The sequence below is a fragment of the Peromyscus californicus genome, unplaced genomic scaffold (genome assembly GCF_007827085.1).
Source record: "Peromyscus californicus insignis strain IS unplaced genomic scaffold, ASM782708v3 Scaffold_4__1_contigs__length_199733344, whole genome shotgun sequence".
In the NCBI taxonomy this organism is placed as follows: Eukaryota; Metazoa; Chordata; class Mammalia; order Rodentia; family Cricetidae; genus Peromyscus; species Peromyscus californicus.
The window spans coordinates 80,482,757-80,501,153 of record NW_026294562.1 but is presented as its reverse complement, the minus strand read 5'-3'; the positions used below and the strand labels follow the sequence as shown (position 1 = coordinate 80,501,153).

The 18,397-nt window shown below is 43.4% G+C and overlaps 1 protein-coding gene across 5 annotated transcripts in view; it reads left to right on the top strand.

The window, feature by feature from the left end:
* Rbbp6 (RB binding protein 6, ubiquitin ligase) overlaps positions 1–5,126 on the top strand; it is a 32,374-nt gene extending 27,248 nt beyond the window's left edge. For 3 of the 5 annotated variants that reach the window (XM_052760638.1, XM_052760636.1, XM_052760640.1), the window contains 3 exons: positions 179–280; positions 1,094–2,848; positions 3,156–5,126. In XM_052760638.1, the coding sequence (XP_052616598.1) occupies positions 179–280; positions 1,094–2,848; positions 3,156–4,716 (3,418 nt within the window). In that variant the 3' untranslated portion in view covers positions 4,717–5,126. The remainder of the gene's footprint in view (positions 1–178; positions 281–1,093; positions 2,849–3,155) is intronic. The other 2 variants (XM_052760639.1, XM_052760637.1) reach the window with 1 other exon arrangement.
* Positions 5,127–18,397: the final 13,271 nt, after the last annotated feature.

Below are 18,397 nucleotides of genomic sequence, written 5' to 3'. Positions count from 1 at the left end.
TAAAATTTAAACCAAAGCCATACAAGCAACTTCCTCAGGGATACCTAGTTATTTATAGTTTTAAAGTAGAAAACTAATGGCAATTTCATTCATTTCATTCATGATCTAATTACATTTGTCTTGTTAGTTTTCTTAAATGGTTTTTGTTAACTTTCACTCTTTAACTTTATTTTACTAGGGAAAAGAAAAAGTCCAAGCTAGATGAGTTTACAAATGATTTTGCTAAGGAATTGATGGAATACAAAAAGATTCAAAAGGAGCGTAGGCGCTCATTTTCCAGGTTAGTGTTTTGCAAGCCTTCACCACAGAATTACAAATGGGACTTTGAATATCCAGGGATTACCTGTGGATATGAATAACACTGCACTTAGGAGATTTTTCTGATTCGGTCCAGTTTTACAGAATGGAGGAGATGTAACTTATTCCCCAATATGTCTATTAAAATAATGTCTCAGTGTAAATTCTATTGTGTAGAACTAGCATTTATGGGGACTAAATTGTCCTTGTCCCTTGAAGTTTATTTATAATATGAAATAAAGGGGAAATGTTTACAGAAGGAAAGACATAGGGAACTAGCCAGAGAGCATTCTGAGGACCTTTGCCATAAGGCTACAGCTTCTTGCTGGAACATTAACCTGTGTGATTAAAAAGCAGTGGTAGAGTACACGTCGTTGTATTGATAGAAAAAAACTGAATTATAGAAGTTCCCTGGAAGTTTGTTTTTTAGATTTACATTTAAAATGTGGTTCCTTTTAAAGCTAGACTATTGGCTAGTGTAAGATAAAAATAGACTCCTAGATTAAATAATCAGACAGGAAATTTAAATTTAATTGGCATTTGTTTAATGTTAAGAAGCTCATAAAACACGCGGTACATTAATGCACTCCACTCTGATTGTCAAGACTTGCCTTTTGTTTTGTAACGAGTGATTGATGTAGTTTATTCCATTCCAATAGAGGTCATTGTACCTCTTTAATCATCTAAGATGAAACTTGATGCAAAGAAAGATAAAACCGCGAGAAAAGAATGCTAGAATCTGTCTGTTTTTACTTTGTATATATTTCTCAACCATCAACTGTGTTTTTGTTTTTAGGTCTAAATCTCCCTATAGTGGTTCATCGTATTCAAGAAGTTCATACACTTACTCAAAGTCAAGATCTGGCTCAACACGGTCACGCTCTTATTCTCGATCCTTCAGCCGCTCACACTCTCGCTCCTATTCACGATCACCCCCATACCCCAGGAGAGGCAGAGGCAAGAGCCGTAATTACCGTTCACGGTCTAGATCTCATGGATATCACCGATCTAGGTCAAGGTCACCTCCATATAGACGTTATCATTCACGGTCAAGGTCTCCTCAAGCATTTAGGGGACAGTCTCCCACTAAACGTAATGTACCTCAAGGAGAAACAGAGCGTGAGTATTTTAATAGATACAGAGAAGTTCCACCCCCTTATGACATCAAAGCCTATTACGGGCGGAGTGTCGACTTTAGAGACCCGTTTGAGAAGGAACGCTACCGGGAGTGGGAGAGGAAGTACCGGGAGTGGTACGAGAAGTACTACAAAGGGTATGCTGTGGGGGCGCAGCCTAGACCCTCAGCTCCCAGAGACGACTTCTCTCCGGAGAGACTCTTACCTCTTAATATCAGAAACTCCCCCTTCACAAGAGGGCGCAGAGAAGACTATGCTGCTGGACAAAGTCATAGAAATAGAAATCTAGGTGGCAACTATCCAGAAAAGCTTTCAACAAGAGATAGTCACAATCAGAAAGATAACACAAAATCAAAAGAGAAGGAGAGTGAGAACATTCCGGGAGACAACAAAGGAAACAAGCATAAGAAACACAGAAAACGAAGAAAGGGGGAGGAGAGTGAGAGCTTTCTGAGCTCTGAGCTGTTAGAGACATCCAGGAAATCCAGGGAGTCATCAGGTGTTGATGACACTAAGACAGATACACTATTTGTCCTCCCAAGTAGAGACGATGCTACACCTGTTAGGGATGAACCGATGGATGCAGAATCTATCACTTTCAAATCAGTATCCGAGAAAGACAAGAGAGAAAAAGATAAGCCCAAAGTAAAAAGTGACAAGACCAAACGGAAAAGTGATGGGTCTGCTACAGCCAAGAAAGAAAATGTTTTAAAACCTTCTAAAGGACCCCAGGAAAAGGTAGATGGGGAGCGTGAAAAATCTCCTCGGTCTGAACCTCCACTTAAAAAAGCCAAAGAGGAGGCTGCCAAGACCGACTCTGTAAAACCTTCCTCATTGTCTCAGAAGGATGACAAGGTGGCTGGGACTCCCAGAAAAGCCCACTCTAAATCTGCAAAAGAACACCAGGAGACAAAGGCAGCCAAGGAGGAGAAGGGGAAGAAGGACTGTTCCAAAGACAGCAAGTCAGAAAAGCCAGCCAGCAAGGATGAAAAGGCCAAGAAGCCGGAGAAGAGTAAACTACTTGATAGCAAGGGAGAAAAAAGGAAGAGAAAAACTGAAGAAAAGAACGTAGATAAAGATTTTGAATCTTCGTCCATGAAAATCTCTAAAGTAGAAGGAGCTGAAATAGTGAAACCATCACCAAAGCGCAAAATGGAAGGTGATGGTGAAAAGCTAGAAAGGACCCCAGAAAAGGACAAGATTGTATCATCAACTGCCCCAGCCAAAAAAATCAAACTCAACAGAGAAACTGGGAAAAAAATTGGAAATGCAGAAAATCCATCTACTTCAAAAGAACCCTCTGAAAAAATGGAGTCAATGTCTAGCAAAATTAAACAGGAAAAAGTCAAGGGAAAGGCCAAGCGGAAAGTAGCTGGGACTGAAGGCTCCAGCTCCACGCTTGTGGATTACACCAGGTATGGAGGCAAGGGGACAGGTGTCTTTTTGGGGGAATGTCCTTTGATCTTACATAGGCTTATGTTCTTGAGAGTCAGGATCATAGGAATTCTACAGACTAGCCTACTTACAGCATTGTGAAGGTGTGGGGAGAGGTGAACCACATTGGTTTTTATAGTTTGATCATGTGTATGATTCTTAGAGCATAATTTAATTTTTTAAGGTTAAAAAGACATCCTATTTTAAGCTAGCTTTTTAAAAATTTACTTATCAAAGTTTTATCATTAGTAAGTTTTTCATTAATTAAGATATATTTATTCATTTCAGTACAAGCTCAACTGGAGGCAGTCCTGTGCGGAAATCTGAAGAAAAGACAGATACAAAGAGAACAGTCATTAAAACTATGGAGGAATATAACAATGATAATACAGCTCCTGCTGAAGATGTTATAATTATGATCCAGGTTCCTCAGTCCAAATGGGATAAAGATGACTTCGAATCTGAAGAAGAAGATGTTAAATCCACACAACCTATACAGAGTGTAGGGAAACCATCTAGTATTGTAAAAAATGTTACTACTAGGCCGTCAGCTCCAGTCAAGTACACTGAGAAAGAGAGTGAGCAGTCGGAGAAACTTCAGAAGCTCACCAAGGAGGTGAGCCACGAGATGCTGCAGCACGAGGTCAGAAGCTCCAAAGGCTCTGCGTCCAGTGAGAAGGGGAGAACCAAAGACAGGGACCACTCAGGGCCAGAGAAGGAACTCCTTGACAAGAGGAAGAGCAGCACCCAGCCAGAAAAGGAGAGCACCACGGAGCGTCTGAGTGAACAGGGAAATTCTAAGACTCTGTCTCAGTCTTCCAAAGAGACCAGGACTTCAGATAAGTATGAATCTGTTCGTGGTTCCGCAACTAAAGACTTTACTCCCGGTAGAGACAAGAAAATGGACTATGACAGCAGAGAGTATTCCAGTTCCAAGCGAAGAGATGAGAGAAGTGAGTTAGCAAGAAGGAAGGACTCTCCTCCTCGGAGTAAAGATTCTTCATCTGGACAGAAAAGTAAGCCAAGGGAGGAGAGAGATTTGCCTAAAAAGGGGACAGAGTCCAAAAAAAGTAATTCTAGCCCCCCAAGAGACAAAAAGCCTCATGATCATAAAGCCCCCCATGATACCAAACGCTCATGTGAGGAGACAAAATCTGTAGATAAAACCTCTGGGAAGGAACGGGAGAAACATGCTGCTGAGGCTCGAAATGGGAAGGAGTCCAGTGGTGGCAAGTTGCCGTACGTACCTAACCTACCAGATCCTCCAGTTGAGAAAGAGCTGCTTGCTGGACAGATTGATAAGGGCACCATCAAGCCAAAACCCCAGCTGAGTCATTCCTCTCGGCTTTCCTCTGATCTAACTAGAGAGACTGACGAGGCTGCTTTTGAACCAGACTATAATGAGAGCGACAGTGAGAGTAATGTGTCTGTGAAGGAAGAGGAAGCTGTCGCCAGTGTCTCCAAGGACTTGAAAGAGAAAACAACAGAGAAAGCAAAGGAGAGCTTGAGTGTAGCCGCAGCCAGCCAGCCAGGTGCAGACAGGAGCCAGAGTCAGAGCAGCCCCAGTGTTAGTCCAAGTAGAAGTCACAGCCCTTCTGGTAGCCAGACCCGAAGCCACAGCAGCAGTGCCAGCTCAGCAGGAAGCCAGGACAGCAAGAAGAAGAAGAAGAAGAAAGAGAAGAAGAAGCACAAGAAACATAAAAAGCACAAGAAGCATAAGAAGCACGCGGGTGTGGACGGGGAGGCCGAGAAGAGCCAGAAACACAAACACAAGAAGAAGAAAGCCAAGAAGAGCAAGGACAAGGAGAAGGAGAAAGATGACCAAAAAGCGAAATCTGTCACTGTGTGAAGGACGGATGTGTTCATTGACTTAATTACTAAGTCATCTGTATTAAACTCTGTTATAATGTAAAGAGATTCCAGCCTTGTAAATAATGAATGGAAGACCTGTGCTGCACTTAAAGTATTTGCTGCTTGATTATTTCATTTTTACATCAGAGCTTTATAACGAACTTTTGTACAGAATTGTGAGTTGTGACCATGGAACATGAGAGCTTTTGCTAGGGCCTATTATTTTTAACCACCATTAATTAGTTGGGGTGGAGTTTACTGTACTGTGAAATTTTCACATTTGAATTTTTTTAATTGCCTGGCAAATGCTGGTATCAGTTCAAAAATATCAGCAGAATGATTTGCTGAACTCATTACAGCCCCGTTATGTCACTTTTTGATTACAATAAAAGTTTTCAGTCAACTTTTCACATGCTGACGATGTACATTATTTAAAGACAGTAGTGTCTCATTTCCTCTCTTTCCAGCATCCTTCCAGCCTGTAAGTCCAGCTGAATAGACAGAATTTTAAACACTGAAAATGTACTTCAGAGAGGGCTGGGAGAAGATCTTGGTTTCCAGTAATTCTGTTAGAAGTAGGGTTTCTAGAAAGGGGGTGGGGTGCTTAAATCTTAGAGATGAGGAATTGGGCCTCTTTTCTAGCCATTGGTTTTTCTTGGAATTCTGCTAAGTTGATACTAACTTCATTGAAGAAACAAATCATTTAAGCCGAGTGGTTGTGCCTGTCCTCTGCCCCACTGACAAAAGTGGTAGTGATCCTGGCAGGGGTCTCTCCTTCACTGCTCTTCAGGATCCCAGTGATGGCACTGGACGGATTTGGGGACAGGTTAAGGATGACTTTAGAAGACATGGCATGAATAGGGCTTTTCATAATTCATGGTTAAGAAACTGCTAGTCTGTTGTCCTAAGGTGCTGTGCGGGAGCCAAGGACTTTGGTAGTAGAAGCAAAAGGAAGGTTTGTTTACTTGTACAGCAAGGTGCTTCCAGCTTGTGTTCCTTGATACCTTAGCCTGGAGTGTGCCGTGTATATTGTACTCCTTATAATTGCTGCTTCTCAGCTTTGAGTCAACACACTCGAATGTGATGTAAAAGGCAACATGTATCATTTCAAATTCTAAGTGATACTCCTTTTTTTCTCTCTGTGTGTGTATGTGTGTCCATGTGTCCGTCCATGGAGGCAGAAGAGGGCATTGGAGCCCTCCAGCCAGCTGGAGTTGCAAGAGCAGTAGGCGCTTTTCACCACTGCACCATCTTCCAGCACCTGAGACTGGTTTAAAGAGATGTAACACAAGTGTGAACATCATCCAGGCCCAAGTTCATTTTGGAGATGCTCTCTTTGAGCCCAAATAGTTTTGCTGTGATGGCTCCGCCCTGCCATGATGCCAGTCGCACAGCTGCCCGCTTATGCTTGCTGTCAGGAGCAGGGTGTCCTGACCACTCCAGCCCACATGCAGTACACTGCCACTTCTGCTCTGAGACAATCCAATAGATGATACTCTTAATTCCTGCTGATCAGATCTGTAACTCTAGATCCCATTTCCCACATCCACTGAAGATTTGGTACACAGAACTATCCAATCTTGCTCACATTGGGCTCATTTATTTTGTTTTGTTGTTTTTCGAGACAGGGTTTCTCTGTGCCTTGCCTGGATCTCACTCTGTAGACCAGGCTGGCCTCGAACTCACAAAGATCGCCTGTTGGGCTCATTCTTTAAGCTTAGCTGACCTTCTCTTTAGTTGCAGCTCATTCCTGTGACAGTTTCCTGGCTACTGATCACCTGAAGGCGGTGTTCCTTTGTAATAAAGAGCAGTGTCCCAGTGTCTTCTGTTGGTGTTTGAACTCCTTAGTCTTTTCCGTTATTTTCTTGTGACCTGTATCTTTTCATATGCCAGCATCCACAGAACCTGTGCCTGCCCTCATGGCCATATAACCCCCAAACTGCTGGTACACTCAATGTTTAACAGAACTGAAAGCCTTAAATGAACTTAGAAACACTCAGAGGTGGAGATGGGGCGTAGTGGGTTAGATTCTTCCACAGCCCCTAGAACCCAAGTAAAGCCAGATGTCCCATGTGCATCTGTAATTCCAGTGCTCCTGCAATGAGATGGAAGGTAGAGGTCATGTCCGGAAGCTTGTGTCACTATGCAGCGGACAACAGACACTGACTCAAGGTGGAAGGGAGGGTCCAACCCCAGGGTTGGCCTTTGACCTCCTCATCAGTGATAGAGATTTTATTTTGTCTGTGAATGTAGAGGTGTAGAGATTGGAGGACAACTCGAAATATCAGCCAATAGAAAGGTTTTGATTTTGTTTTTTTAATTACTATTTTCTAGGCACTGCCAGATACTTTTACTTTAACCATTAAAAATACCTCTGGCCAGTCACAGTACATGTGTTTTCCCCCCCAACCTTTGCTATTCATGCTAGTACCTGACTGGTCCCAACTTGCACTTTGCTATGAGGAGGAATCAGACAACAGGAAGATTCCATTTTGTTTTGCTGGTCCCCAAAACGGCCATGTTACATCTTACCATATAAACTTGCCTTTCCTTTTTTAAAATATTGTTTGTGTGGCTTTATGCATGTGAGTGCAGTGCCCATAGAGGCCAGAAGAGGGTGCCAGATCCCTCTGGAGCTGGACTTAGGTGGTTTTGTGATCTGCCCCAAGTGGGTGCTGAGAACCAAATTCAGGACTCTGTTGAGCCATCTCTCCTGCCCTTTGGGATTTTTTGTCTTTTCCAATCTTACTATGTAACCTTGAACTCTTGTTTTGTGGGTCTGTTTTGTTGGTGTTTGGTTTTGTACTAAGGATTGAACCTAGGAAAGCAAATCTTCTGCCAGTGATCTATAGCTTTAGCCATCAGACTGCCCTTGAACTTGTAGTTATCCTCCTGCCTCTGTCTTTTGAGTACTGGGATTAAAGGCACGTACCTGCACCTGGTCCCAGTTTCCCAGTTGTTTGTGTGTGTGTGTGTGTGGGAACTAAAATCCTAGCTTTATGAAATATATTGGACATTGTTGTTCAGTGTAGTCACTGTATTGTGTGACAGCACACCAGAACTACTTGCTCCTGCCAAGCTATAACTTGATAGCCACCATCATTGCCATAGCCGCCTCAGCCTCTGCTGAACACCATCACACTACACTTCATCTGCAAAATCAACTTTTTAATGTTATTTCTTGTTTTTTGGTTTGAGACAAGGTCTTATAATCTAACCCAGGAAGGCCTGGCTGGCCTCAAACTCCTGCATCAGCTTCCCAAGCGCTGGAACTGCAGGTGTGAGCTGACAGATCAGATCAACCTTTATATCCACATAGGGATGGGGCTATGGGCAGAACCCACATGATAAAAGAGAACAAACTCAAGCAAGTTGTCCTCTCACCCCACATGTGCACCCTCTGCTCATGCATGTTCACTCACGTGCACACAGAGAAGCTGTAATCAAAATTGTAAACAGTGTTTAAGGACACCCATAAATTACAAATGCCAGGTTCTCATTCTTTTAGGACTGAAAAGTAGTCTACTGTGTATAATACTTTATTTGATGATCAGTTGATGGACACTTAGACTTTTGTGGGGGGTAGGGGGTTGGGTTTTCATTTTTTGCTATTGTGAATAGTGTTGAAGAGGGAGTAGAGGGTATTTTTTTCTTTTTATAAATTGATTTCATTTTCTTTGGATATATATACCAAATGGGTTTTGTTGGATCATAGGGGCAAGTTTGTTCAGAAGAAGGTCTCAGTATGTAGCCCAGGCTGGCTATCATTCACTACTTCGGAAGAGCCCCCACTCCTGCCTCCTGAGTGCTCATGTTACTGGTGTGTGTCACTACATCTGGCTAATTTTGTGATGGAGTTGCCACACTGCCTGGCCTGGACCTGCACTCCTTGGCTCAAGGTATCTTCCCACCTCCAACCCCCAACCCATGTTTCCTGCCTCTGAATAGTGAGTAATTCTAGGTGCAAAGCACTGGCCATTTCCAGTCTTTTGAGAAACCTCCATATTGTTTTCCATAATTGGCTGTGCAAACTTATTTCCTGCCAACAATGTATAAAGATTGTGTTGTTCACTGGTTCACATCCTTACCAGCAAATGGCCCACTGGTTTTAAAATGTATGATGGTGCTTCTAGAGAGATGGCTTAAGTAAAATATGAGGCCCTGAGTTCAGATCCACAGAACCCAAGAAAAACCAGACACAGGACCACATTTCTGCAACTGAAGCACTTCTATGATGAGATGCAAAACAGAGACAAGAAGATCCCCAGCAGCTCCCAGGCTGGCTCTCCTGACTTGCAGAGAGGTGAACAGCAAGTGACCCTAACACACTCAAGGTGGAAGTGGGGGTTCTGACAAGGTTGCCATCTGTTCTCCATGTGTACATACCCACATTTACACATGAAAACGTATACACCAAAAACATGGAGCTGCTGTGTGAACGATAACACGGAGCACTAAATACAGGAAAATTGAGATGAACAGGACTGCTAACGATTTCAAGTGAATTCCTTCAGTCATGCACAGTATAAGCAGTTTATCAAAGCTGTTGATTCTTTTTATTGAGACTCTGCCTCAGGTATCCCAGGATTGCCTCTGGCTCAGTGTGGAGCCCAAGAGTAACCTTGTACTTCCAATCCTCCTGGCTCAGCTTCCTAAGTCCTGCAGTTATGAACACGCACCACCTGGACTGATCTATATGGTGCTGGACATCAAAACTTGGGGCTTCAAGCTAGGCAAGCAGTCTACCTTCCAAGCCACATTACCATTCTCCCAAACTGCCTCTTAGTGACCAGCCTTTGGGATCATTTTAGCAGCATGTTAATGATTTTCTAAAAAGTAATTGTTAATTTCTCTTTTTGCGGGGGTTGCGGGGGTGAGGGGGTGATTTCAAGACAGGGTTTCTCTGTGTAGCCCTGGATGTCCTGGAACTCACTCTGTAGACCAGGCCGGTCTCAAACTCACAGAGATCCTCCTGCCTCTGCCTCCTGAGTACTGGGATTAAAGGAGCATTCCACCAGTGCCCAGCTGGTGGAACACTTTACCTTTTAAAAAACACTTTACCTTTTAAAAAACTTAATGGAGCTACACAATGCCACATGCTTGTCATCCCAGAATGCTATGGCAGTGTAGGAGGAGTGCCACAAGTTCAAGGCCAGCCAGGGCTACAAGAGTGAGACCCTGGGTTTTCCATTAAACATTAATGGAAGGTAAACAATGATCTCATTAACAACAACATGAATCTTGCTTTTCCTTTGAAATGTGGCTTTTTCGTAGTTTGCTTGAATTTTTGCTTTTCCCTTAAAATGTGATTTTTGTTTTAGTAATTTTCTTGAAGTTGCCATAGCCAAGGATGAATCTTTTTCAATTTAAGATTTTATTTTAAAGTTTTTAGTGATTTTTTTAATTCTAATATGAGACTAGGCATACAGTTAGGATTCAGAATAAAATACTCTTTTCTATAAACCTTAGTAAAATGGCACCTTAGTAAAATTTGTTAATTGTCTACATGTGTTATCCAAGGTTTAATAACATATAAAGCTAGTAGTAGATTGTTTTTCATTTCTGAAAAACAAATGTAAGAAAAGTTACCAGGGAAGGGGTGATGCAGTAGAGAACCAGGAAGGAGGCTGGGATGGGGAGAAGAGAGAAAGGGTGCCTCGCACTGGCAGCTCCTCAGGCAGTCCTCCACCCTTGGAAGGCATTGTGTACTGTGCACCTACAGCCTGGAGCAACAGAGGAAGGCATGGAGCAATTGAGGGATGTGCTTTTCTGGCTTACTGAGACAGGGTCTTGCTATGTAGTCTCACCAGGCTTTGAACCCACTCCAGGCAGGCTTCCTGCCTCAGCTTTGTGCAGCCTGTCAGGGCAGTTGTCTATCAATACCCCCGGTTGGAACAGTCTCTTTACAATCACTTTTAAGGGCTGGGGAGATTGTTCAGTGGTTAACGTGTTTGCCACACACCTGTAAAAGAATCCATGTAAATCCAGGTAGATGAGGTGGCTAGCCTGTCATTCCAGGCCCAGAAGGCAGATCCCCAGAGCAAACTGACTATCAAGACTAAGCATATCTTCAAGCTCTAGGTTTGCCTGAGAGACCCAGTCAAAAATTCCTGACATTTCCTTGGGCCTCCATAGGCCATACACATGTGTTGCAAACATAACCCCCACATATGAACTCACACACAGGCCAAAAAAAAAAAAAAAGCATACTATATAGCACATGTGAAAATGAAAAAAGTTGTAAAATCACATTTAGTATGATGAAAATTTCACAAGGAAAGCAGGAGGCATGGGCTATAGTGGTTGTGGCTCCAGGGAAGATTCAGTCTGGGAAGGAAGCTGGGTCACAGGTTTCATCCCACGGCTATAGAGAGCTAGGCCATATAGCTTTTCCAGGACTGTGGTACTGGCACTCCAGAACTGACAGACAGGCTGTCGGAACTGGTAGAAAGCCGGACATTGGGCTAAATGTGAAACCATCAACTGTAACGCTCTGTTGTGTTGGGCATCAGCATAAGCAAGTGTATAAAAAGCAAAGGTTTTTCTTTCAATGCACTTTGAAAAAAAATTCATTTCTGCAAATTTCAAATATTTTTTTATCCCGATTTTCATGACATGACCCTTGGTGTTGGTCAGTGTTCCCATTTCCAGGATCATTTCATTTTTACTAGTTCAAGTATCTTTTCAAACCTGCTAGTCAACTGGATACCTACCTACGCTCTTCATATCTATCTAGATGTGATATTTAAAAAAAAAAAAAAAAAAACCATAAGGGACTTCATTTCCCTCTGTCTTGTTCTGTCTCAGGTATCCCAGGCTGGCCTCAAACAGGTTAGGTAGTCCAGGATAACCACAAACTCCTGGTCTTCCTACCTCCACCTATCAAGTGCTAGGATTACAGACCTGCAGCACCCCGATTATACAGTCCGGAGGATGGAACCCAGGGCTTCCTGCATGCTGGGCAAGCAAACTGCATATCCCCCACCCCACCCCACCCCCACCCCCGCTCATCCCTAATAATATTTTTGATGCTTGTAGTGCAAGATGCAGTTTCTGTTGGTTTGCTCCTTTTTTTTTTTTTTTTTTTTTTTTTTTTGCTATTATTTTCTCCTTCTGGTCTTCGAATTATAGGAGCATCCCAATTCTCGCGAATGTTCTAGCAATTCTCCCTTCCTTCCCAGAGCACATAAGATCTTTTTGTGTGCACACCCCCCCACCGCTGTGCACCGAAGCCCTTCATCTTTTAAACTGAAGTCGGTCCTTAAGGCACTTTCCTCAACAGAGAGACGCGTCTCCTGAGATGAATTATGCCATTAGAGGGCAGAAGCAGCCGCGGACGGTGCTTCCAAAGAGCAACTGTTTCCTCTGTCTACAGCTTGTTAAAATTACAGTCCAAGCTATACAGAAGTACAAAAAGCCATTTGATTTGTAAATGTCACTAACAGCAAAACAAAAATGCCAGTAAAGGCGGTGGTGGTGCACGCCTTTAACCCCAGCACCTGGGAGGCAGAGACGGGCGGATCCCTGTGAGTTCAAGGTTGGCCTGGTTACATGGAGAAACCCTGTCTTGAAAAAAAAAAAAAAGTTGCACTATCTTCATAATTCGGATTTGCAAAGGCCATAACCAACACATTGCAGCACCTCTCCCCGATCCCATTCAAGTAAAATATTACCACTAGCTTAAATCAGAATGGGTTTATACAGTGTTTATGTGTAAAATGTCTAAAGTTGAGAGCCAGTGAGATGGCTTAGCGTCATTGAGCTTGCCTCAAAAGCCTGATGAGGCCGGGCGGTGGTGGCGCACGCCTTTAATCCCAGCACTCGGGAGGCAGAGCCAGGCGGATCTCTGTGAGTTCGAGGCCAGCCTGGTCTCCAAAGCGAGTTCCAAGAAAGGCGCAAAGCTACACAGAGAAACCCTGTCTTGAAAAACCAAAAAAAAAAAAAAAAAAAAAAAAAAAAAGCCTGATGACCTGAATTCAATCCCTGGAACTCACACAAAGGTAGGGGACAGAATAGACTCCACAGAATTGTCACCTGACCTTCCCATATGTGACCTGGCATTCATGCAGTCCCCCCCTCCCCCCACACACATTATAAACACTACAATAATCAAGACAATATAAAACACCTCAAGCCGGGCGGTGGTGGCGCACGCCTTTAGTCCCAGCACTCGGGAGGGTTCGAGGCTAGCCTGGTCTACAGAGTGAGATCCAGCACAGGCACCAAAACTACAGAGAGAAACCCTATCTTGAAAAACCAAAAAATAAAATAAAATAATTTAAAAATTAAAAAAAACACCTCAAAACTGTGTCGTTTGCTATAATAAAGTTCCTCATAAAATTTTATTTTTCCTGGAATTGATAAAATCTCTCATTTTAGGGCTGGAGAGATGGCTCAGCGGTTAAGAGCACTGGCTGCTCTTCCAGAGGTCCTGAGTTCAATTCCCAGCAACCACATGGTGGCTCACAGCCATCTGTAATGAGATCTGGTGCCCTCTTCTGGCCTGCAGGGATTCATGCAAGCAGAGCACTGTATACATAATAAATAAATAAATCTTTAAAAAAAAATCTCTCGTTTTAGAAAATGGTTTGCAATAGATCCCAGAAATATGGCTTCCGTACATTAAAATGAACCAAGGTTTTCATCTGTCTTACTTTTCTCTTCCCAGTTGGGTTGGTTATTCCTGCTAGAGCCTTTTTCTTCCTGTTGAGCAAAAACAGGCTGTCTCACAGGCTACCATCCTACCAGCTCCTGGGAATTCACCCTAGCCCCCTGAACCTTCTCATCAAATTATCTTTTTTTTTTTTGCTTTTTTTAAAATTGAAAATAGATTTTTTTTTTCCCGAGACAGCGTTTCTCTGTGTAGCTTTGCGCCTTTCCTGGAACTCACTCCGTAGCTCAGGAGGGCCTCGAACTCACAGAGATCTGCCTGCCTCTGCCTCCCGAGTGCTGGGACTAAAGGCGTGCGCCACCACCACCCGGCAACTAATCCATTTCTATACAGGAATGTTTGTGGCACTTCCTTCTATTCTAAGTTCATTTGTTTTCACATTTTATTTGTGTGTGGTGTGCGTGTGTGGTGTGTACAGGCACATGCATGGGTCTAGGGTGGAGAGGGAAACCTGTGGACAGCTTCCACCACGTGGGTCTCAGGGATCGAACTCCTATCGTTAAGCTTGGCGGCAAGCACTTTTTCCTGCCAGCCATACTCTTTGTTTCTGAGTTGTATAAAGCATCTGATGTCTTGATCTCCAAGGGGGATTTGATCATCATCATGATGCTAGAGCTGAGCCAGTGGAATGTCATCATCAACTGGTCCATTTTCATGATGATGCTGTTGGGGGATCAGCTCTTTCTGCAGAGGATGGAGAGCAGGGCCTTTGAGATGTGTGAACATCCTCTGTCCTTCTGTGTTAGTTCACTCTATTAATGTCTTCAATTCTTCATGACATTTACCTTCTAAACACTAGGTCATTGGTTTTGCCATCCCCCACCCCACTTTTTTTTTTTTTTTTTTTTTTTTTTAAAGACAAGTTCTTACTATGTAGCTCTGGCTGTCCTGGAACTCACCTTGTAAACCAGGACTTCAAACTCACACAGCTCTGCCTGCCTCTGCCTCCTGAGTGCTGGGTTAAGGCATGGCCACCACACCCCACTGCTCTTGCTTTGTTTTTAGCCTTGGAGTCTTTCTTTTGAATTTTGCTGTCTTTTGTTTGTTTTTTTGTTTGTTTGGGGCTTGCTATGAGGAACACATTCCTGACTTCTGTCCTTAGTCTGTCCTTCACACCTACCTTTGTGTGCGCTCACAGCTGCTCCCACTCCAGGTGAAGCCATCTTCTAAGTGGGTTTGTAAAGTTCAAGGCCTCCCTTGCCGGATTGCACGGGAGCCTTTTCTATCTGGAAAGCCATGTCTTTTGTCTCTAAAAAAAAAAAAAGTGATTTGTGGATAATATTTTCCATTTGTTTTTGTATATTTTTTTTCTTGGACTGATTACTTAGATTTTTAATTTCCTGAACTGAACTTTTAATATTCTCATCCTTTTCTCTTAATTTCATCTTTTTAAAAAATCTGTTTAGTGTGTGTGTGTGTGTGTGTGTGTGTCACAATGCATGTGTGGTCAAAGGACTATTTGCAGGAGTCAGTTCTCTCGTTCCACCATGTAGGTCCCGGGGATCTAATTCAGGCATCAGGTTTGGTGCCAGGTGCTTTTACTTACGGAGCCCCCTCACCTGTTAGAAAGGTTCCTCAACGTTTTCCAACTTTTATTTCTGCCAACAGAGTATAATTTCATAGGATCCTATTGCTTAGTTTTCTGCCCTGTTCTTTTTCATGGCTGTGATAGGATGTGTGGAGATTTTTGTTTGTTTGTTTTGTTTGTTTTTCGAGACAGGGTTTCTCTGTGTAGCTTTGTGCCTTTCCTGGAACTCGCTTTGGAGACCAGGCTGGCCTCGAACTCACAGAGATCTACCTGCCTCTGCCTCCCGAGTGCTGGGATTAAAGGCATGCGCCACCACTGCCCAGCGATATGGTATGTTTTTAAAAGGTTTTCTTAGCTCTTTGCATTAGAAGTATGTGGGTGTGGGTTGGTCAAATGGGTTTTGTTGTAGGGCTGCCCAATGGATCATGTTGTTGGAGGTTTTCCGGACATTTTTCTTGCTCACAGCAGAGTCTGCTCCACCTGTTACAAAGCTACATACTAGGAATTTGGGGAGCCAAATGGGCTTTATTTGTAGACTTGAACTTCACTACAGAATCCCTGCTCTGCTGTGCAGAGTCTCCAAGTCCATAGTCCTTCTGTTCAGTGAGACCCAAAAGGGAATCTCGTACTGAAATCATTGGAGAAGTTTACAAACTACTGAAGACTGGGTGGGTGCTGCCTCCAGAGTTTTCAATTTCATAATACGTCTGGGATATCTTCTACACATTGGGATTTTACAACCTTCCCCAACAGAGTCCATTGTGCAGCCAAAATCAAAGCCACAGCTCTGGTTGAACCCCCCAGAGTTTGCCTCTGAGCTGGTGCCAGGAGAGCTCCTTTGCATTCTGATCTTCTTTCTCGCTTACAGAGTTACCTCCTACCAGTTAGTGGCCAGTGTCTGCACTGGATATTCCCAGGTTCTGGGAGAGAGAGGGGCACACAGATTGCAAAGTCACCTGAAGGCCTTATTCAGAAGCAAAGCAATGGTATAGATTAGATAGGCTGTCAAGAGTACAACAGACCAGATAAATGATAGAGTACTCAAGGGCCCTAGGTTATTGCCTAGAATTTCTGTTATAGGGTTTTAAGAGAAGGAGGGCCTGGTTGCTAAGGGATGTAATTTGGGTGGTTCTCTATTTTGATTGACAAGCTGGGATTATGTAAGCCTTTTCTCACTGTTCTGTCCCTTTCCACGATGCGTATGATTTTGATCATATACATGCCAATTTTGCATAGCTATAAGATGGTCAAGGAATTCTCCCTTAGAGTTCCCTCAGAGGACACAGTTCTGCATTATTGGCACACAACCAAATCCAGTCTAGGCTACATTGGTCCCTACCTTCCAGGCCTAGATGGGCTCTAGAATGAATGTGAATGGGAAGCAAACTGGAGAAGCCAAAGGGCAGTTTAGAGGTCAGCTAGCAGCAGCTGGCCTCCAGTGCAGTCAGCAGCAGATGGAGGGCCAGGGCAGGACAGGGGAGTTCTGGACCGCAGAGTCTGGTCCAGCATCCCCAGGACACAGTGGTGTTCTTCCAGGTTAGCAGTCATCTTTTCTCGTTTGGCTACCACTCTGTCAGCCAATTCCAAACTGGTCTCTGACTTCAGATCTTTATTTCTTTCTCATGTTTGTTGTCTTTTTTTAAAAGACATATTTACCTTATGTGTTTTACATATGTGTACACCAAGTTCAAGGTGCCTGAAGAACCAGAAGAGGGCGTCAGATACCCTGGAACTGGATGATTGTGAGCTACCGTGTGGGAACTGAGAATTGAACCCAGTCAGTCCTCTGCAAGAACAGCCAGTGCTCTTAATGGCCGAGCCAGGTCTCCAGCTCCTTTGTCTCCTTTTAAAGACTTTTCCTCAGCAGTTCAGACCTTTCAGGCTCATCTCCATCAGTGTAGTGGTTTGAAAGAAAATGGCCCCCATTGGGAATGGTACTATTAGGAGGTGTGGCCTTGTTGGAAGAAGTGTATCACTGTGTGTGGGGGAGGGCAGGCTTTGGAATCTTCTAAGCTCAAGCTATGCCCAGTGACACAGTTGCTTCTGCTGCCTGTGGATCAAGATATAGAACTCTCAGCTCCTTCTCTAGCACCATGTCGGCCTGCACACCGCCTTGTCTCTCTATGATAATGCACAAAACCTCTGAAACTGTAAGCCAGCCCCACTTAAATATTTTCTTTATAGAGTTGCTGTGGTCATGATGTCTCTTCACAGCAACAGAAACCTTAATGAAGACAATCAGTGTTGTTGGAAGTTTTTGCTCTTTTTTTAGGAGGTCCACCACCCAGCTCCCAAATAAATCATACACGGAGGCTTATTCTTAATTATCAATGTCAGGCCTTAGCTTGGCTTAGTTTCTTGCCAGCTTTCCTTAACTTATTCCGACTACCTTTTGCCTCTGGGCTTTTCCCGTTCTCTAAATTCTATAAATCTTACCCTTTCTCCGTGGCTCACTGTGTAGCTGGGTGGCTGGCCCCTGGAGTCCTCCTCCTTCTCTGGTTCCTAGATCTTCATTCCCCCTCCCAGTTTTCTCCTTCTATATATTCTCTCTGCCTGCCAGCCCCACCTATCCTTTCTCCTGCCTTGCTATTGGCCAGTTCTTTATCAGACCATCAGGTGTTTTACACAGGCACAGTAACACAGCTTCACAGAGTTAAACTAAAGTAACACACCTTAAAATATTCTACTACAAATCAGTCTGATGTGCTCATCTATCTCCTGACCATGGGTCTCTGCCGGCTCAGCTCACTTCTCTGGGCATTGCAAATCTCCCCCAATAACACCAGCTTACAAGCCACCTCTTCACATGACCTCTCTTCTTAGCTTCTTCCCAACTTCCCTTCACCATTCAGATTCTGGTTGTCAATCACCTCCAATCATCTCACTCTCATCAGCACCTTGTTCTGCATCTTCTGGCTTCTTCAGCTGGCACCAGGCACCTAAAACACAGCCCTCCTAGTGGATAAAGTGGTATCTCCTAGTTTTGATTTGTGTCTTCCTTAACGAATGAAGACCAAAACCATATTTCCCGTGCTTATTGCCTATTTGAAGGAAATGTCTCTTTAATGTTCTGTCATTTTTGTTTGGTTTCTTGAGGAGGAAGCGTTGTTTATTTGATTGGTATTTTTGTTTTTGTTTCTGAGACAGGATTTCTTCTTATACTCTAGGCTGGTCTGAATTTGCCACGGAGCCTAGATTAGCCTTGATCTTATAGATGTTGTGGAATATTCCTTTACATTGTGTGAAGATATGCCACTGTGATTGGTTTAATAAAAATTTAAATGGCCAATAGCTAGGCATGATTTTGGGAGCAGAGAGAATGCTGGGAAGAAAAAGGCAGAGTTGCCAGGCAGGCACAGAGTACACAGAGCAAGCAGCATGGGCAATACAAAGTAAAGGTAACCAAGCAACATAAAAGAACGTAGATCAGGAGATATGAGTTAATTTAAGTTATTAAGAGCTAGTTAGAAACAAGCCTAA